The 22,318-nt window shown below is 34.1% G+C and overlaps 1 protein-coding gene and 1 long non-coding RNA gene across 7 annotated transcripts in view; one reads left to right on the top strand and one right to left on the bottom strand.

Moving 5' to 3' along the window:
• The window catches only part of CEP85L (centrosomal protein 85 like), a 217,633-nt gene that overhangs the window by 79,232 nt on the left and 116,083 nt on the right, over positions 1–22,318 (top strand). For all 6 annotated transcript variants that reach the window (XR_004321929.1, XR_004321928.1, XR_004321930.1 and 3 more), the window contains one exon: positions 18,792–19,576. Coding sequence is in view for 2 of the 6 variants with exons in the window: in XM_032484777.1 (XP_032340668.1) it covers positions 18,792–19,576 (785 nt within the window). In the remaining 4 variants the exon portion in view is untranslated. The remainder of the gene's footprint in view (positions 1–18,791; positions 19,577–22,318) is intronic.
• Positions 3,602–20,463, bottom strand: LOC116665357. The gene is made up of 3 exons (XR_004321932.1): positions 20,451–20,463; positions 10,203–10,208; positions 3,602–3,821 (listed from the first exon to the last, which is right to left on the bottom strand). It is a non-coding gene; the product is annotated as an uncharacterized LOC116665357 (long non-coding RNA).

Raw genomic sequence — 22,318 nt, 5'->3', positions numbered from 1 at the left:
ACAAGAATATTCACTGTAACACTGTTTAGTGAAAAATTAGAAACGACTTCAAGTGTCTATCAGTAGGAAAATGGTTAAATATTTCATTGTGTATTCAGTTAAAGTAATTAGTAGCTGCATATGTACCAACCTAGAAAGATATTCAAGTGAATTTTCAACTTCTGATAACAAATTGAACATAGCCCTCTAATTTTGTTCTGAAATCCCACTGAAAGGAAAAAAAAAAAACTTAAAAAAAAAACAAACCCAAAAGCAACCCTATGATGATGGGGGTCAGGAGTGGGGAGGCGGGTAGAAAACACAGTAAAATTCTGGGAGCTGTAAGTCAGAACAATACCTAAGAAATTTTCTTGGAGGATCCCTAGAGCTAAATCCTAAGCCAGCAACAGAGGAATTCAGGAACAAGCTGTAAATTTATATTATTAAAAATCCTCAAAAATGCTCAGGAACTGGTGGTACAAGACTTAAGATTGGCTAGATTTATTCACTGGATAGTAACAGTTTTTCCCCTTTCTGTTCTTTGGATAGAAGTCGGAGGGGAAGGGTTAAACTCCACCGCCTGGAAGAGGAAGTATCTTAATTTAATATTTGGAGTTATTCTTTAAGGTATATTTGTGCTTTATCTCCTATTTATCTATCTATTCAGTTATTATTATCAATATGGGCCCATGTATATACATATTTTTAAATTAAATTTCAGAATTTATTAGAATTTCGCTGTTTTTTTCCAATCAATGTCCATCTGTTCCTAATTTCTATCCAGGGTACCACAATTACTTTTAGTTGTACTATCTCCTTAATCTCACAGTTTCTTACTCTTTTTTTTGTTTGTTTTTCATACCTTTAACAGTTAGTTTTGAGGAGGACTGGTTAGGCATTTTATATAATTTATATAAGTACTTTTTTGGGAAGAATACTATTTTTTGGAAGCAAGTCACTAAGTCCAACTCAAACTTAGAATGGGGGTACAGGTACAGAGTTCTGTATCTTGGAGGGGAAAATATCTACATGTATTTTTTGGAATTCTTTTATTAGGAAGACTCATGTATTTTTCTCATTTATTTATCCAATCACTGATTTATTAGTATGGGCTGTATATATTTATCTTCTGGATTATGATCCAATAATATTTATTTTGCTGCTCAAATTATTGCAGCTTTTGCCATTGGGAACTCTTTCAGGTTGACTCCTGTTGAACTTTATGCTCCACCCCCGTCCTTTTGTTTTTTGACCATTTCCTTTTTGGTACTGTAAGGTGTTCTCTGTTCATCTTACATTTTTCTCTACCCTAACCCTGGAATCAGCCATTTCTCCAAAGGGCCCTGGTTCTTTCTATTGGAGAATAGTATTTAGGAACCAAGATCTAGTCACTGGAAGTGCTTGTTACTGCTGGAGTGTCATTTCTTCTAGGTGGTCACAGAGGACAAAGCTAGGTCATGTAGGTATATATATTAACCTGTGTATACATGCATATCTCTAGTTATTTCTGTGTCTATCCATAAGTATCTGTTTTAAACTAAATGTGTTCATACTGATGTCTCTGACAAATCCAGTACAGCAGTTCATTTCAGCTTTTTTCCCGTTCTTACCTGTAATTTCCCTCTCCAACAGTGAGATACCTCGTACCATACCATCTGTTTACATATTTGTTCAGCCCCCAGTAAAGCTGGTTCATTACTGTTAAACCCATACTCCCCTATGTTAGTTTCCTTGGGCTGTCGTAACAAATTACTACAAACTGGGTGGCTTAGAACAACAAATATATTTTCTAACAGCTCTGGAGACTACAAGTTCAAAATCAAGGTTATCAACAGAGTGATGCTTTCTTTAAAGGCTCTAGGGATGAGTCTTCCTTAATTGCCTCTTCTAGCTTCTGGTAGTTACTGGCAATCCTTGGCATTCTTTGGTTTGTGGCATCATAGCTTTCATGTTTGCCTCCTTTGCATGGCCTTCTTCTCTAGGTCTCCTTTGTGTCTTCAGATATCTCTCTTTCTCTTTCTCCCTATGAGGACACTGGTCATTGGATTTAGGGCCCACCCATATCCAGTATGACCTCATCTTAACTTGATTACATCTGCAAAGACCCTGTTTGAAAATAAGATCACATTCACAAGTACCAGAGGTTAAGAGTTCTGTTTATCTGTATGGGACACACAGTTCAATCCAAAACACTATAGTAATCTCTCTAGTTAAGGTAGAAAGGCATAAAATAAATTTTGGAGGGTAATTTGAACTAAGTAGAGTTGAAAATAAAGCAGGAAACTGCCTTGAGGGTTTTTAAAAAACATGTATTATTAGCTATTTGGTCTTATCAATGAATTTTAAAAATTAACTTTTTTGAGGAGAATGATGTGGGAAAGATACAGATCTGAAAATTTATAAGTTGTAGAATGGATGCTCTTGGGTTTTCTTAGTACTATTGAAAGGCTGTTTGCTTTAATCAAATCATACTCTGTTCCTCTATTATGACTTCTCAAAAATTTACTGGAGATTCAGAGATAAATTTTTTAGCTTTTTGAAGCTTTGGCTTAGAAAATCAGTATCTTTTTATAGTCAGTTACTTCTACCTCCATAGAATATTAAGGTATTAATCTCGGTCCAGCTGAGAATTTTCCTTCTTCAGTTCAGCGTGGGAGACCTTAAAAAACAATTCCCCTTCCTCCCCCCAGACTAGGCCACACATTGTCAGGGTTGGGATGCTGCCTTTTCATGACTGGCTGAAGAACTGAAAACACCTTGTTGAGAATGTAACTATAGTGGTATCTTTTTATAATCTCTAGAAACTCTTTGATTCTGCTGTGTATTATTATGTACTTTTTATTGCTATTTTAAAAACTGCCTTTTCTCTTTATTCTTTGAACTAGTTTAAAACTGCTTCCTTTGTGTTAATAGCAAATACCACTGCTTTTCTCACTGAATAATTCAATACAAGTCCCTGTAATCTTTTACAGATGAAGAGCATGATTTTCACTTTCTCCTTGAATTAGGCTGATGTGAAGATACTGGGTTGGTTTGTTTTTTGGCTTCTGGTAGTTCTTGCCATTACCTCCAAGTTGAACTCCAACTCCTTTCCCTGCTAGTTTTTAAAATTAATACATGAAACAATGTGTGATTTTACTGGCATGTTACATAATAATATACAGAATCTTCTAATGAACATTGGAATTGTAATAATCCATTGAATTTAAGACATGATCATAATGGGTAGTGTTACTTAGAGGCTATTCTGGGTGGTTAAAGGAGTGTCACAAAATTTGAAGACAAAGGCCAGAATAGAGCAAGAGTTCTAGGAAAGGACAGTGAGTATAAGAATGGAGCATGAAAATAATGTGGAGTAGTAGGACTTTGGGAGATTGTCAATAACTAGGGACTTCTATGGGCAATGATCAGAGTTGTAGTTTGAGTGATAGTGCTGGTAATAATTTTGATTGCATTTATTATTGGCTGTCAGGAGAGGTGAAGGGTACTCCTCTTTAAAAAAAATCAGATATGTAAAAATGTTATCTGAGGGGAGGGTATAGCTCAAGTGGTAGAGCGCATGCTTAGCATGCATAAGGTCCTGGGTTCAATCCCTAGTACCTCTAAAAAATAAGTAAACCTAATCCCCCCCCCCAATTTTTTTTTTAATAATGGGAAAACATTTTAAAAATTAAAATATGATCTGAAAATAGGAGATAGTTTTAGCAGGTATAGTAAAGATTATTTATTTAGAAGAAAAGCTCGGTATGTTTGATACAACACTTGATTCCAGTTAGTGTAGTTTTCCTTCCTGAATATGTGTCTTTCTGAAGTTCTCATGATTTCTACTTCATGGGCTATTCCTTTTTACCATCTCTGTTCTTTGGTAAGTTTCCTGAATCTTCTAATTTGTAATCTTCGTTTTTCATTGTTGGATTTGCTTCATGGTGTATCTGTTTAATATAAAGGGCTCAGGGAAATAGCCATTGTGGAGGATTATTGAATATTGAAAATAGCCTTGCATTAGAACATAATAGGTTGATATTTATAATGTAATGTCAGCTTTAAAACATGCTATGTATTAGATTATTTCATATCAGTGTCTATGGGTACTTTAACATACTTGATCTTTGATTATATAAATCTTTTTGTCATCCACTAACCATAGGTCTATAAAGTGTTTGTTTTTTCTCATTTTTAAAATTAAATATATCCTTGTTAAATTCCAAACATAATAGAATAACCTAAAACATGTTTATGTCCTTTGTACTAAAGCCTCCAGCTGAAAATTACAATGGCATACAATTATATTAATTTTGAATAATATACATGAAATTTGGACATGTGTTACCAAATGTAATTTGAGTTTGTCTTAGAGTGTATCTGCAGAATATTTTAGTTAGCTGCCTTTAACTCTGTTACTAATAATATTTGTCTTGGAGGAGGGTATATATTCCTTCTTGATTTCTGAGGCTGTGGTAGGAAGTACTGCATTATTTTGGTTTGCTGTGACAATATTTACGTGAAATGTGTGAATGCATTTGAATTAAAAGACTGATATTGTAAAAACCTCAGTATACGGAGCAAATAACTGTGTGATTTACGTACAACATGGGGCTGACTATTAACAAAAATTCCTGGTTTAACTCTTACTTCAATTTACTTACTATACTTGATATAATACATACTACAGCTGTTGTAAATTACTGTCATTTCCTTTCTGGAGATATTTTGAGGTCGTTTTTGGAAAACAGTGGTATAGAGCTGTGATCCAATATGGTAGCCACCAGTAACATATGGCCATTGAGTGCTTGAACTGTACCCAGTCTAAAAGGAGATGTAAGATGTACACTGGATTTTGAATACTTTGTATAAAAAAAGTAAAATATCTTATTAATACTTTCTAATATTGATTACATAATGACATAATATTTGGGGTATAGTGGCTTAAATAAAATATTATTGTAGTTTTTCATTTTTACTTTTTTGGATGTGATTACTATAAAACTTAAAATTACAAATGTAGCTTGCATTATATTTCTATTGGACATATTGGTATTGACAGTATACTTTGTAAAGGGTTTACTTTCAAAGATTTTATGAGCTATACATTTCCCAGTGGAAACAATATTGGCTTCTTAAAATAGCTCCTGTCACCCCACTTAATATTTAATATAACAGAAATTTGTATCAATAACATTATGTCTATGATAAATTACATTTTGTTGTCAGTCTAGGGGTACTGAGAGCACACCTCTTTTTTTTTTTATCATTTTGATAAAAAAGTGATAAAACCTTCACTGCAGTGTGACTGCCTTGGTTCCTTTGGCAAAGAGAGAGTTAAGGTGGCTAAGGTGGAGTGTAAATGTTTGGGTTAGGGAAGATTTTGGATTGGAGAATTCCTGAAATTCTGAAGAGTTTTGTTGCTCAGTTAGGGGATGGGAAAAAGGAATGATGTCAGTAATTCCAGCTGAAATTCTCTCATCGGGTGTGAGGTGCAGGCCCTCAGACTTAGTTAGGAGGAAGAGGCAACACTCCCCCCGAGTCTCATAGCAGGCCAGTGGGTAACCCACGTGAAGGCGAGCAGGTAAGAGTGTGATTGCACGAGTCTTCCATAAATAAAGTGTGGTTGGAATTTGAGTTTTCAGGAAGAAAAAGCCTATCTTGCTGTAAGCTTCTGAAATTTGGCTGCTTTTTTGAAATAGTAGTATTATGCCCGTGTTATATAATTCAAATGCTTAACCTGTAATAGTAAAGTTTGAGTTCTTTTGTTTACTTTAGTAATTATTTTCTCTTTGTTTAAAAGACAATTGTGGTTAAATAGGTATACCTTTATATACTAAATGTAAATTTATTTTTGGGGTATAGATCAAAGTACATGAATAAATTTTACTTGAAGTCCATGATCCATTACTTTAAGTAAACAGTGCAGCTGTGAAGTAAGTCATCAAACTGAAAGGTACTGTGTAGTCAGACTTTCATTCCCCTACCCCACTCTCTGCCCTGTAGTATTGTTTGGTTATAACTGATATTCCAGACGATGCTCTTTGACCATTGCCAAATCCTCAAAGTACTCTGTCAATCATCTGACAAATAACTTGCATTCTTTTTTATTTTAATGTTGTGTTTTAATTCTTAAAAATTAAAAAACTTAAAATTCATACATGAGTTAGAATATATATTTATTACATAGGCTATAAATATCCTAGGAATTATAAATATGCAGTTTTATAGATGACCATTATATAAACAGAGGTATTTGTTCTTTTGTGTCTAACCTGCAGCTTTTGGAGGTTTGTTCATTTATTCACTAAATAAACATTTATTGAATGCTTACTCTGTTTCAAGAACTGCAGAATTGCAGAGAGATCAACATGGAGGAGAGCATTACATCAGAATCTCAGCCGGGAGAGGACTCTAGTACAGAAAATTATTCTAAAATTACCATTGAGTGACTTGCTTTTAGCCGTGGTATTTTAAGATTTCAAATAAATAAGAGTGTGAGATTTTTATATTTAACAAGTTGGGACACTAATTTAGCATTAGTGGCACCACTTTTTAGCTGTGGTAATTTGTTCATGGGGTGTCAGATTCCAGGGTGGGAGGAAATAGATCTGTGACATGTTACAATTGGACTACCAAATTGTAACACAAGCCACACCAGCAGGTCACCTATTTCTTCCTAGATTTTCTTTGCTGAGACCTGGAGGCCATGTAAATAGCTGCTGTTGGCACGGAATTGGTTTGAGAGGGAGCTGTTTTTGAGGTAGACCTGCACTTGTGTTGGGTATAACCTAGGTGTGGTACCAGAGGAGTACAGGACCCTGAGGCTAAAAAAGAACTTAATTTTTGTTTAGGCTTAGGACGGTAGCCTTCCACAGGTCAATCTTCCTCTCCCGAACCATATGGTGCCTGAGAGGCAGGCTCACTTACAGTTCTTCTTATCTTTTTAAATCTGAGTTCTTTAATGTAGCTTCTAATAGTCTGCTTGGTGCTAATCTTCAAGCTTATTTATATATTTTACTAAAAAAAGGTACAGATAGAGTTAAATATTTTTTCTTTGATAATTCCCAAGTGTTAATTTGTAATAGAGATAATTTTCTTATCTAATTAACCTCATTTATTTCAAATAGGAGGGACTGATAAAAATGGACTTCAATTTAATCATATCTTCATTAGTTAATTGTTTTTACTAGGAAATGATAGGACTGTTGAATAGTGTAAATTTTAAGGTCATCTTGTAAATATATCAGAAAGAAAGAAAAATCAGAAAAGTTAACACTTGGTACATTGTCTTTATTTTATGAAGAAACTAAGGCCTTCTACAAAGTAAGGACTTATTCAGTCACTTATTTATTTATGTAGCCAATATTTATTGTCCACTGTGTGTCAGGTACTGAACTAGAGGTAAAGAGTTAAACAGACATTTCCTGTGTTCATTGTATACATAAAGTCTAGTGGAGAAGACGGGCAGGAAATAATTATCATAAAACATTAGCCGTATGATAGGTGAAGTACACAGAGTCGGGGGAGATTCCTCAATCCACTGGATTAGGGTGAGGCCCCTGGCAGAAGTGATGTTTAAGCTGAGGACCAAAAAGGTGAGTAGAAACTGACAGGGTAAAACAGGGGAGGAGAGTAGTCCAGGCTGAGAGAACAGCATGATTAAGGACTGCGAGGTGAAAGAACATTCTGAGGATAATAAGAGGAGGGCAGAGTGGGATGCCAGGAGACCACTTGTGCTGCAGGTGGGAGCCAGTGGTGACTTGTTTTAGCCAGTGGTGACTTGTTTTAGGTGACTTGTTTTAGGAAAGGGGAAAGTGAGATGATTCTGGAGATATTTAGGCAATGAAAAACATACATTCTTTTATACAGTTTTATTGAGATGTAATTTATATACTGTATAATTCACCCTTTTAAAGTATATAACTCAGTGACTGTTAGTATATTTGTATATTCACAGAATTGTGTATCTATCGCTTGTGTCAATTTTAGGACATGTTCATTACCCCAAAGAGAAAACCTACTCCCCTTAGCTGTCACCCCCCAACACCCCTATGCTCCCAACCCTAGGCAACCACTAATTTTGGAGGATATCATAAAAATTTCCCAGTGTTCTGTTTTCTTTGCTTGTGTATTTTATTATAGTGATTAGGTTTTATTAGTTCATTTTGCCAAATGATTTCTTTAAAACATGCCATCTTATTATAAAATATCCTCTTCTTCTTACTCTTAGTTTTTATTCTTTATTTTTTTACAAAAAATTTCAAACATATACTAAAGTAGAAAGAAGGTAAAATGGTAAAACCACATGTATACAACACCAAACTCATACAATCATGGCAGTCTTATTTCAGGCATTTTGTGCTCACTCCTTAGGTAATATTTTTAAGCAAATCAAGACTTCCCTCTTGACCTTTTATTTATAATAATAATATTTATTGAGCATTTTCTATGTACAAGATGTCATGATAAGAGGTTTACGTGATTGTTATAGTTAATTGAAAAATTACATGTTGGGTACAAGTCTAAAGCCATTTTATAGGTGAAGTAAATGATATTTAGACTTCTCAACATGTTTCCTTGTTTTATTAAGGTTCATTTCATTGGTGAATAATCTTATGTTACTGCAGCTTCATAGCTTTGAAGATTTCAGGACTCTGGTAATGGGTGATTCCATAACATGACTTCCAGATATTACAGTGGATTATTCGGTCAGTTGACCTTAACATTAATAAAAGATATATACCATCTATTTTTGCAATATAAGGGTTATACTCGTATAAATGATTAAATTTTTTTTTATTATAGAATCCTTCTGAGATAAAATATAATAATTTTTTAAAACTTGAAAGACATTAATAACATATCTGGGGTCATACAGCTATTCCAGTGCTAGAGCCCAGATTCTTCAGATCTTAACTCCACTGCATGTTACATGTCTGTTCTTTTTTACTGAAGTCAATTTACAATGCTGTGTTAATTTCTGGTGTATAGCATAGATGTACTCCTTTTTATGTATTTTTTTCATTGTAGGCCATTACATGGTATTAAATATTGTTCCCTATGATATACAGTAGGACTTTGTTGTTTATTATATATATAGCAGTTAGTATCTACAAATCCTAAACTCTCAGTTTATCCTTCCCCACCCCTTTCCCCAAGTTTGTTTGCCCCCATAAGTTTGTTCTCTTTGTCTGTAAGTCTGTCTCTGTTTTGTAAATAAATTCATTTGCATCCTTTTTTATTTTTTAAGATTCCACATATGAGGGATATCATATGGTATTTTTCTTTCTCTTTCTGGCTTAACTTTGCTTAGTATAATAATCTCCAAGTGCATCCATGTTGCTGCAAGTGGCATTATTTTATTCTTCTTCATGGTTGAGTAGTATTCCATTGTATATCTTTTTGAATTAGAGTTCCCCCCAACATATGCCCGAGGAGTGGGATTGCTGGATCATAGGGTAAATCTCTTGTCAGTTTTTTGAGAAATCTTCATACTGTTTTCCATAATGGCTGCAACAAACCGTACTCCTACAACCAAAGAAAAGGATGGTTCCCTTTCTCCACACCCTCTCTAACATTTTTCATTTGTGGACTTTTTAATGATGGCCATTCTAACCAGTGTGAGGTGATAACCTCATTGTAGTTTTGATTTGCATTTCTCTGATAATTAGTGATACTGAGCATTTTTTTTGCTATTTGTATGTCTTCATTGTAGAAATGTTTGTTTAGATCTTCTGCCCATTTTTGGATTGGGTTGTTGTTGGGTTTTTTTTTGTTGTTACTAAGATGTATGAGCTGTTTATATATTCTAGAAATTAAGCCCTTGTCAGCCTCATCATTTGCAAATATTTTCTCCCATTCCGTAGGTTGTCTTTTTTGTTTTGTTTGTGGTTTTCTTTGCTATGCAAAAGCTTGTAAGTTTAATTAGGTCCCATTTGTTTATTTTTGCTTTTATTTCTGTTACCTCAGTAAACTGCCCTAGGAGAACATTGCTACGATTTATATCAGAGAATGTTTTGCATGTGTTCTCTTCTAGGAAGGTTATGGTATCTTTTCTTGAAGGGAGAAACTAGAGTGACAGAAGGACGAGAGGTGTAGTATAGGACAGTATAGGTAACACTAGACTGAGAAACAGGAGACGAGGATTCTATTTTGAGATCTGTACTTGGCCAAGTAATTTAACCTTTATGGACTTTAGTTCTTCATTTACATATGGAAGTAGGTCAAAGGTTAGGTACACAATACTTTTTTGGTTGTGAAATCAAATAATTTCAAGGTAGTATTCAAAGCAATTGTGATTTACATTCTTTTGCAAACCAAATACTTTTTTCTTTTGCCATCCCATCTCTATTTAATTTTCTTGTTAATCTACATTATTGTTTAAAATTAAAATTTTGAATTTAAATTTTTAAGCATGGCATATAAGAGCATTGTAGCTGTAGTAAATTTGCAGAAATTAAAATTGTTGGAGGTATAATTTTGATCTTTATGGACCTCACTTTTACCTTCAGTGTTACCCATCCATCCATCCATCCATCCATCCATTCATTCACTCATTTTTTTCTTATCATTTTACTTCTTGGCCTAGTAGAATATGAATGCCTGAACCTGACCAAACTGAACTGAATTTAGTCTATTTTCAAGAACTATGATGAACCCATGTACTTCTGACTGGGAAAGTCTCTTCAGTCACACAGTCATGGGTTTAGGGAAAAGGTTAATGACTTCACATTTCTTCAGACTTGTAGGTGGCTAGAGGACCAGATGATAATTTGTCTGTTCCATCATAAAGCAACAAGATTTTTTTTCTGAGAAAATTTGAATTATCAAAAATCACATCCCATAATGTAAGAGATCAGGTTTCAATTTGATTTGTAAACATTTTTATAGAAGAGAAGTAACACTTGGAGCTCTTTGCAAGTAAACTGCCTGATGAGACTTGATCTAAATTGAAACTACTAGGAGATACTCAGAAAATGATACAGTTGAATGAAATTATAAAAGGCATTTAAAGAACTAAAGGTTTTGTGTAAATACAAAAAGGAGTTTCTTACTGACCAACTTTTACAATTAATTTTGCTTTGAATTTTTGACCTCCTTAAAGTGTACCTCAGATTGTGCTTTAATTAAGTTGTGAGTAATCTGGTTAGAGATGAGAAATGCCCTCCCCCCTTTAAAAACCAACTTTTCATCTTGTTATAAGCTTATAGAAAGAAGTTTCTTAGTTTGTTGTTAATGGTTGCTAGGAGACAGTATATAAAAAAGGCTTGAGAACTGTCTAATTTGTGAACAGTAGACTTCTGTAATTATTTTAAACAAGTGATTTTAGAACTTTTCACTCATTGTTTGTCTCAATAGGATTTGAAGTGACTTCACAAAATATAATTGAGAAAAAAATAAAATAGTCAAGTAAAAAGGTGATTGGTAATAATGATTAGACAATAACAAAATGAGAACCAAGATTTGCACAGAATTGCATAGTATTGTTGTCAAGTACAGCTGCTAAAAGAATAGGTCATACATTTGGCAGCAGGGAAACAGAAGCTTCTCCTTCTCCTCAAGATATAAAGAATAAAAAAGCAGGCAGTTTAGGCAGTTTTCATGATCTTGATACCTGATGTATAGTTATCTTAATGTTCTTGACAGTTATTTCTGTGTGATTCTTTTACATAATCATTCTCTGCCTCTATGCAGATACCATAATGCCAAAATAGGATTTAATATTTTAGGTATATCTTTTGTAAACATTTAGCTGGATTAAAAAAATTATTTGGACAATTCTTGTATTTTGAGTGGATTTTCACTTATTGTGATTGTTAAATTTTGATGCATTTTAAAAATCATATTGTATACTTTCTATTCTGCTTTTCTCAAGTTTTTTCTCTTTCTTGTCCTCTTTTGATTGACTTTTTTCTTCATGACATTATCCTTCTAGTCTATCGGAAGTTATACACATCTATCCTTAAAAAAATTTTTATTGAGATACAATTCACATACTGTACAATTCACCCACTTAAAGTATACAATTTAATGCTTTTTAATATATTCTCAGAATTATTCAACTACTACCACAATCTAATTGTAGAACAGTTTTTTAGCCCCTCTAGAAGAAATCTGTTAGCTGTCACTGCCTATCTTCCATCTCATCCCTAAACAACCACCAATCCGTCTATAAACTTCTTTTGTTCTAGACATTTCATATAAATAGAATCATCTAATATGTGGTTCTTTGTGATGGCTGACTTTCACCTAACACAACGTTTTTAAAATTCATTCATGTTGTAGCATGTATCAGTATTTCATTTCTTTTTATTACCATATAATATTCCATGGTACCACATTTTATTTATCCATTCATCAGTTAATGGACACTGAGTTATTTTGACTTTTTGAGTATTAAGAACAATGCCTCTGTGAATATGTTTCCATTTCTCTTGGGTGTATACCTAGGAGTAGAATTGCTGGGTTATATGGTAACCCTATGTTTAACCTTTTGAGGAACTGCCAAACTGTTTCCTAAGCAGTGGCACCATTTTACGCTCCCAACCAGCATTATATGAGGATTTCAGTTTCTCCACAATCTTGCCAACACTTACTACCTGTCATTTGGATGATAGCCATCCTAATGTGTGTGAAGTTGTGTCTCATTGTGATTTTGATTTTCATTTCCCCGATGACTAAAAATGTTGAGCATCTTTTCATACACTTTAATAAGACCATTTATGTATCTTCTTTGGAGAAATGACTATACAGATTCCACATCCATTTTTAAATTGGGTTGTTCATGTTTTTATTATTGAGTTGTGTTTCTTATATAATATAGATAAAAGTCCCTATCAGATACCTGATAGCAAAAATTTTCTCCCATTCTGTGAGTTGTCTTTTTTACTTTCTAGATGGTTATCATTTGCAGCAAAAAAGTTTTAAATTTTATTGAAGTCCAGTTTATCTCTGTTTTCTTTTGGTGCTTGGGTTTTGGGTATTGTACCTAAGAAATCACTGCCTGACTTAAGATCATGAAGATTTGCACCATGGTTTCTTCCAAGAGTTTTATGGTTGTAGCTGTTAAATTTAGGCCTATGATTCATTTTGAGTTAATACTTGTGGAAGGTATAACGTAGGGGCCCAGCTTTATTCTTTTGCCTGGGGGGCTATATGGTTGTGAGTTCTACCTGTTCTTTTAGTTGTTAATGTAGAAAGTATAAAATGTAACGCTGACTTGACTATCTATAATGGTAGATTGCTGATCTACCCGTTTTGAGTTATTTGTCATTGTTGACATTTTGGTTTTAATTTGCTCTCTCTCTTTTTTAATGTATGAAATCATTGGATTTTTAGATTTAATCACAAGTTTACTTTTTTTTTTTTTAAAAGAAAGCTCATTCCATTTTACAGCTCAGGACTTATTTTTATTCTTTAGTGAAAGAAACTTTAGGAATTTTAGTAGTTCTTTTAGTGAATTTGTTGGTGATAAGCTCTGTTTTTGCTTAGCAGAAAATATATTTTGCCTTCAATCTTGAAAGATAGCTCACCTTTCCAAACAGTTCTTGAGTGCCAGTTATTTATTCTTAACCCTTTGAAGATATTATTTCACTGCGTTCTGGATTCCATTATTGCTGTTGAGAAGTTGGCTATCATTCTGAGAGTTCTTTTATGAATAGTCTGCCTTTTCTCTTTGGCTTACTTCTTATTGTCTAGTGTTCGTAGTTCCCTTATGATAAACTTTAGTCCTGTTCTGCAGCTGTGTGTGTCTAATGGTGAAACTGTAAACCCTGAGGAAAAGGTCTGTATTCATATTTAATTGCAAAAAATATATTTCCTTTGTCTACCTAGCACAGTGCCTTGTACATTATATGTTCCTAGAAGATTGTTTGGTTGAATTATTGTTGAGTTTCTTTATATAGCTCTTTTTCTACCAGAGTGTAGTTTAAAATATGTAAAAAAAATTACCTAAAAATATAGGAATACTTAAAAATGTTCATTTGTTTAAAAAATGGGTTTTTTTGAGAAATTAATGTATTTTATTTTAAGTAACAGAAGTAGAGTTAAGCATTACACAAAAGTTCTACATCTATGGAGACATGAGATTATCAGTGAACTGGTCTAGGGGCCTCATACAGTTTCTGGGCAGCCAGTTCCACCATTTCTTGGAGGGACTAGAATGTAGTTTACAATATGTAAAAAATTTTTACCTAAAAATATAAGGAATACTTAAAAATATTCATTGTTTAAATGTGTCTTAAAGTTTTTTTCTCATGATATATCATCATGGCATTAGCAGGAAGGGGATGTCATGGTGTTGTATATAAATTATTGCCTTTGGGTTAGGGTTAATATTTTTATTTAAAATGTAAAATATTTGTTGTATGTTATATTGGCTGATAAATACATTAAGCCGTTACATTTTAAATCAGAATATTTTGGCATAGGGTTATATAATTTCTGGATTACTTTTTTAATTATAAAGACTCATGATTTATTATTATAATAAAACTGTAGAAGGGGTGTGTGTGTGTGTGTGTTTAAGATTTAATTCCTTTTTACTATGAGAACTATAGAGCAGAGAGAGAGAGACCATCCCTATGTACAAGAGCCGACATAATCAATCTGGCATCTGTTGCCGGATAAGAATAACATGACAGTAAAACAGAAGGTTGGGATTTTGTTCAGAATTCAGAACTTTGTTATCTTAAATATAATTCACTTGGATTATCAGGTTACAGTGATACCCTCTTGTATTTTTCCCTTTTAGCTGAAATCTGTCTGAAACCATTAGCTCTTCTGTGCTCTCTGTGAATGCTATAAACCCTGTCCTCTTGTTTTTAAAAGGACTACCTTCTGTTGGTTTCAGATTTCACTATTCTAACTTAAATGTGGGCTTGATTCCATCGTAATAACTTGGATTTGGGATTTGTGGCTATAATTAAGTGGTATAATAAAGCACATTAGGAATTGCATTGTGTCTGCCTCTAATTGATTCTGTTTTGTTAGGCAAAATAACATTTTTAAAGTGTTAAAATTAATTTTTTTTGATTCAGCTCTAAGATGGAATTTTTTCAGATATACTGTCAAATATTTCATTCCTTGTTCATTAATTCATGTTATATGTGTGCGTGTGTATATATGTGAATAGACTAAACTTGAGTCCTTAGTTATGACAGTATTGCATTCTGAATGTTACAGTAAATCAGATTTGACAGTGGAACTCAGATGCTGCTGATGGTTGAACTTGGGATATCTAAGCTTGAGGCTTCAGAACTGGAATCAGACCCAGGGAGAATGATGTTGCAGTGACTAGAGCAGCAGTGTCGTTTCCTGGACCGCTCTCTGCTCTGACTGAATGAGGTTCTCTGGGAGTAAGGTTCCGGATCCCTGGAGACTTCGTTGTATGCTGAAGTTTGAGGACTTCAGATAAGTGACTTCTGCAGTAAATTTTCATCAATGAAATGCTCTGTGAACAGCATATATTATCAATAGCTTTCAGATTTGTAAGAGTAAATACTAGTCTGGTGTGGAATTGGTTTTTATCATCAGTTGTTGATTTTCTATGCAGTTGAGAAATACTGAGCCAGCAAAAGTCGACAGGAAGGTAGCATATTATCAGATGTAAGTAGCGTCCGGTACCGGTGATCTCTGGTCTCAGAAGTTTCAGCTGTGACGTGAAAAGTGAGACAGTCACCTGATCTATTATTTATACTTTAGTAACAGTGTTCTTTGAGATATTTCAAACTCTTTGAGATCACAGAATAAAACATCTTTGTTGGAAGTTTGGCCAAATGGTAAATTTATGCTCTTTGAAAGGAAATTAAAATGAGATATTTTATAAAGTAAAATGTGAAAGCATCTTTCTCCTTTTCTCCTCTTTCTACTCTGTAGGGGTTTCCTTTGCTTATTACGCTTTGGGTATATTCTTCCAGATTATTTCTCTTCCCATGAGTATATATGTATTTACATACACATATGCACATGTATTCACTTATGTTTCCATATTTTAAATATTGATATATACAAGCAGATTGCCCCTCTTCTTCCAAAGGCTGTAGCAATTTATGTTCCATCATCATAGGATATCAACAGTTTTAATAATTTTATGAATATGATAGGGAATACATTTTTACTAATGAGTTTAAGCATTTTTTTTTAAAAACATGTATTCTTGCATTTCTTTTTTGATGATTTGCTTATTGATTTCTTTTACCTATTTTAAAATTGAGTTGTTAGGGGTTTTTTTTTTCCGATTTCTTTGTATAGGATAGATATTTAGCCTTTTGTCTGTTATATTGAATAAGCACTTACTTTTAGCCTTCTCAGTGAAGTAATAACAACTAAGATTTTGCTTTGTGCCAGGAATTCCTATGAGTCCTGTATGTATATTATTTCATTTAATCCTTACTGTTGTCAATCTCTGCTTAATGGATGAGGTAGCTGTGATGCAAGGAGCTTAAATAACTTGTTTGAGCACATGTGACTACTAAGTGGTAGAGCCAGGATTTTAATCTAAAAAATGCTGATTTTAAAGCTGTTACACTGTATCTTTACTTACAAATTTTTAAAAATGTGAAAGTCTGAAAATTTTAAATTTGATATAAAACTCATTTTTGTTTTTTTAAAAATTAAAGATATTTTTAAGAGGCTATGATGATTTTAATACAAATATTCCTTTAAGAATAGTAACACAAACACACACATATAGATATGGATATAATACCATAATGTATTAATACAAATATAGACTTTTGGGGTCATTTGTCCTATTTCAATTTAGAACTGACCTTCAGTAGCATATTCATCTCGATTTTCTTCCTGTATTGATTACCATAACAATCCATTTTATCCTCCTCCTACCAGTCATTTTGCTTTTATCCAACCTCAGCAGTTACTGGAATAATCATCTTAAGTGCAGTTTTGTTCATGACACTTCTTCCTTTGTTTGGAAACTTTTGGTATATCACATTTGTGCTGAATGAAGGCCAGGCTCTTTCTGTAGCAGGCATTAGGAGACTTGTACAACTCTGCTTCACCTTTACCTTTCAAGAATTACCTTCAGCAAACTTCTCCCAACACACTCATACATCAGATAAATGGGATAATTTGTTTTTCTTCTTTTGAAGCCATATTCTCCTGGCTTCATACTTGGATCAGCCAATGTTCTTAATCAGCAGAAGCTGACTAGATGATTGAGCACATAAGGAATTTATTTAAGGGTGTTTGGTAAACTCAGAATTTTTGAGGAGGGCTGGAAAACCTCACTTAAGGTTAAGCTTCCAGGTAATGTGCCTCAGTCACCTCTGAGAACTGTCGCTCTCCTGCCCTGCTGGAGGAAACCACCAGTGCTGCCCACTTGCTGCCACTCCTGGGCCAGAACTTGGTTTGGCTGCCTCTGCTGCTGCCATTGGTGATGTGTCTGCTCTTGCCAAAAAGGGTAGCTCCACACAGCCCGTTTTCTTGTGGGACTCCCTTTCAAACTGAAGTCTTGTGCAGGTGCTTCCGAATATCTGTGTCGTAGTTGTAGGATATGTTGGGATTTAAGGTCTAAAATTTATTTTGGGAGGTGACACTTAACAACGTGGTAATTTTCTTCAATATGAAAAGGTTCTGCAGAAGTTGTTGGGAAGCTGCAATATGATAAATGCCACTATAATACTTTTTCTTGTATTCTTCCATCTGTAATGTTTTCCTGTTTTCACCTGCAGATGAATAAATTCTATGTAAAGACCTACTGGAATTCCATTTTTGAATTAGTTTGCCTGGCTCTTTCTCATCTGAATTTTCTTATGACTTCTTCAACATTTCTTTTTCCATTACTTACTTCTTTAATACAATATGAAAGCTCACAAGTAATTTTAAAATATATTCTAGTATGAGTCAAATGGCATGGAAAGATACAGAAGAAACTATAAAAGTTGCTTTTCACCACCCACCTCCTCTCTCTCTACACTTCAGATTGCTATTTCTTTTCTAGATATCATGTGATAAAAATGATCATCTTTGATTTTTGGCACTTGATAATAAGTCCATTGAGTATAGAGGCCCTTATTTATCCTTTGGGCTTCCGTAGAGCCAACTACAGCTGTTCCTGTGGTAGAATAATATGTGAAGTCCTGACCTGAGGCAATAGCTATGTAATCATTTTGGAAGTAAAAATTTACAACTTGCGAACTTAGTAAATGTGCAGAGAAAGGTAGGAATCATGGTAGACTCCAAGAGTTCTAGCTTGGGAAATACATCCCTGATGATGCCATTAAGGGAGACTGGGAATGTAGGAACTGTTCTGTATCTGTAGACATAGTGCGAGAACCCGTTCTGATTATTTTCCATTGTTGCAGGAGCTCCTTTATCCATATTTCTGATTTGAATTTGAATTTGTTCAGATTAGGCCTAGATTTTCACAGTGGAGGAAAGACACTAAAAAATAACACTTTGTAATAAAGTTGTATCTGAGGCTTGATTGATGAATCATGAGTAAGACCTCTCAGTGGGGAGATGGATTTTTCTTTTAAAGCCACAATACTTAGATTAAATAAAGTGAATATAAACCCATTTTCTTGTCACTTTTCATCTGTAAGTAGATGGAAAATGGGCATATATGTTGTTATATATCCATTTTTAGAAAATGATGTTTGAGAGTATGTTTGATTTGTTTCAGTTAAACTTAAAGGAACAACAATAATAGTAACAATAATAAGTCCCTCATTTTGATAAAATACCTCTGAAAAACTTGTGCTGAAAAACCACATTCAGGTTTTTGTTTTGGGGGTATTTTGCATTTTGCCTCTTTTTTTTCCCCATTAATTACAACTAATTTGGCATTTTTTTTTTCATTCCAGATCATTCAACTTCAAGTGGCACATTATCTTTTAAGCCTAGTGGATCATTGGTTGCTCTTCCTACAGCCCATGTCATGCCGTCTAACTCCAGTGCTTCAGTTTCCAAACATAGGGAATCATTGACATCAGATGGCTCAAAATGGAATGTAAGCCTCATGCAAACACTGGGAAACCATGGTAGGGGGGAGCAGGACCCTTCACTAGACATGAAGGACTTCAGGCCCCTCCGGAAATGGTCATCTTTATCCAAACTCACTGTTCCAGATAACTACAGCCAGAGTGGCATTCTGCATACGGAAGAGTCAGGGAGTGGTTTGGAAAAGACAAGGAGAGGCAAAGCTTTAACATCACAACTAAGGACAATTGGACCTAGCTGCTTACATGATAGTATGGAGATGCTTAAGCTAGAGGACAAGGAGATAAATAAAAAACGATCAACTCTGGACAATAAATATAAATTTGAGAGCTGTAGCAAAGAGGACTTTAGAGCTTCTTCCTCCACTCTTAGGAGACAGACCTTAGACATGACATATAGTGCCTTACCTGAAAGCAAGCCCATTATGACAAGCTCAGAGGCCTTTGAACCTCCGAAATATTTAATGCTTGGTCAACAAGCAGTAGGTGGAGTTCCCATTCAGCCTTCTGTGAGGACGCAGATGTGGCTTACTGAGCAGTTGCGGACAAATCCTTTGGAAGGTAGAACTACAGGGGACTCTTACAGTTTAGCTCCTTGGCAGCAGCAGCAAATTGAAGAGTTTCAACAAGAAAGTGAAACACCAGTGCAGGTAAGACTCAAAATCTAGTGTTTGCTTCCCTCCAGTGGATATTATGAGTATAACCACACTTGCAGAAAGCATATGACAGTGTGTCCACGGGCACAGATTGTTTTGCTTTTCCTTTCCCCTGAAGGATAATAAGAAATAAATGTTATAAACTCTAAAAGTATTGCGTTGATAAAGAAAGTTTTAAAAAAAATTTGAGACTGATTAACGTGGAAAACTTGAAACCTTGTACCTAACTTGGGCTTTACTTTCCTTCTCATTTGTTAAATGGGCATAGAAGTAAACAAAGCAAAACATACTCAACCTAAACAAATTTGAAACAGAAACAAAGGAGCTGGTGTGGTATAACAGAAAGAACATTAACTTGGGAATGTGAAGTCTTGGACTTTGTTTCTAGTTTTATCAGATTCAGAATCTGGATGATTCTCTTCTTGTCAATAGCTCTGGACCTCTTTCTTTTTTTTTTTTAATTGAGATGTAATTGATGTATCACAATATATTAGTTTCAGGTATACAACATAATGATTCAGTATATGTAGATATTGTGAAATGATCACCACAGTTAGTCTAGTTAACATCCATCACCATACGTAATCACAAATTTTTCTCCTTGTAATGAGCACTTTTAAGATCTACTCTTAGCAGCTTTCCAATATACAATACAGTATTATTAGCTATAGTCATTATACTGTACATTATCTCTCCATGACTTATTTATTTTATAACTGAAAGTTTGTATCTTTTGACCTCCTTCATCTGTTTTACCCTCCCTCCAGCCCCTACCTCTGGCAACCACCAATCTGTTCTGTATATATGAGTTTGGTTTTTTTTGTTTGTTTCAAAAACATAATTTGTCTTTCTGTCTGACTTATTTCACTTCATATAATCCTATCAGGGTCCGTCCATATTGTCACAAATGGCAAGATTTCTTTCTTTTTATGACTGAATAACATTCTATTATATACATACAGCACATTTTCTTTATTCATTCATCAACTGATGGATGGACACTTAGGTTACTTCCATGTCTTGGCTGTTGTCAGTAATGCTGAAACGAACATAGGGGTGCATTTATCTTTCAAGTTTATGTGTTCGTTTTCTTCAAATAAATACCCAGAAGTGGAATTGCTGAATCATATGGTAATTCTGTTTTTCATTTATTGAGGAACCACTGTACTGTTTTCCATAGTGGGTGTACCAGTTTATATTCCCACCAACAGTGCACAGAATGTCTTTTTTCTCCATGTTCTTGCCAACATGTTATTTCTTGTCTTTTTGATAATAGTCATTCTCACAGGTATGAGGTGATATCTCATTGTGATTGTGATTTGAATTTGCCTGATGCCTAGTGATGTTGAGTACCTTTTCATGTACCTGTTTACCATATATATGTTTAATTCTCAGTTTCTTCATATATAAAATGAAAAGATGGAGCTAAGATCATTTATAAAGTTTTGTTAGTGGTTGATATGTATTTAGGTTTATAAAACAGATGTGCTTATTTTTTTAATTGGGTGTCAAGATTTATTAATCATTTTAAGGAAAGCACTTTATGATAATACCACATATAAGTGTTTTATCCCCTAATGTAACATGTAAATGTGTAAATTTCTTCATCTGGAAATGTTTTTTATTCCAAGGTAATTTTCTACAGTCCATTTTAACTGGGAAACCAATTATCTGTAGCATTTTCATAAAATATTGCCTATTTTTTCTATTACTAGAATTTTCTGAAACAAAGCAATTCTGTCAAAAATTGTAAAATTTCCCTAGAGTGAAACTTAAAATTGCTATCTATTACTATTTCTAGTAAAAATAATAAAGATTAAAGGAATATATTCTATGAAAAGATAAGGAAATCACTTATCTAGGAACCTCACAAATCTGCATACAGCCCTAAAACATACACATAATCTAATGTGCTGCATTCACAGAACCCTTAACACATCCCATGTACCTTCTTTGCTCTTGTTTTGGACATAGTTCTTATCATCTTAATCATTATGTATATTTAAACTGCAAACCTAAACAAGTATTATTACGATGTGTGAATTATAAATCAGAAAAGAGCGATTTAACCAGATTTATTTGTGATTTATCTATTCAAGCAGTTGAAAAATAGGAAACCCAATTTTTCAAATACTATCATATTTTAGTTCTCAAGTGCTTGTGATTATAAAAGAACAGAGATGAGTAGTTGTTTCTCCAGCTGGTGTCTTTACGCAGGATTGGAGTTGGGGGGGGGGGGTGCTGAATGTTCTGCTCCAACCTGAAGTAGATGCCATAGAAAGGTAACTGAGAAAATTGGATGAATTTTAAGGAATCAGTACTAATTGACTCTTTCTTTCATTCTGATAGGAGAAACCTCTTCTGTAATAGAAATTTTCCCCGACCTTGAAGCAGTGCACAGACAGGGTAGGGGGCTTGGAGGTGCTTTGTGGAGCAAGCTTATTGTTAACTCTTCTCAGTGCGTGATAGAGGAAGGAGACTATAAGGTGTGCTTGAAAAGCTCTACTTTTTGATTAACTTTCTTTGGGATGGTCTCTTTATAGCGTTTTTAAGTTTTGGAGTAGAAAGATGAAACCAGGTAAAGAAAACCTAGACACTTTTATTGCAATGTTTAAATGACTACTTCTCTTCTAATTCTCTTCTGGGACTACTACAGAAAAATTTCTTAAATACCTTCTCCTTGGAGCCTCCAAATACTGTATTTTAAAAGCTCTCATCTTAGTTGTTTCTTAAGTC

Source organism: Camelus ferus, chromosome 8 (genome assembly GCF_009834535.1).
Source record: "Camelus ferus isolate YT-003-E chromosome 8, BCGSAC_Cfer_1.0, whole genome shotgun sequence".
In the NCBI taxonomy this organism is placed as follows: domain Eukaryota; kingdom Metazoa; phylum Chordata; class Mammalia; order Artiodactyla; family Camelidae; genus Camelus; species Camelus ferus.
Note: the sequence above shows the minus strand (reverse complement) of the source record. Positions and strands in the feature narration are given on the sequence as shown.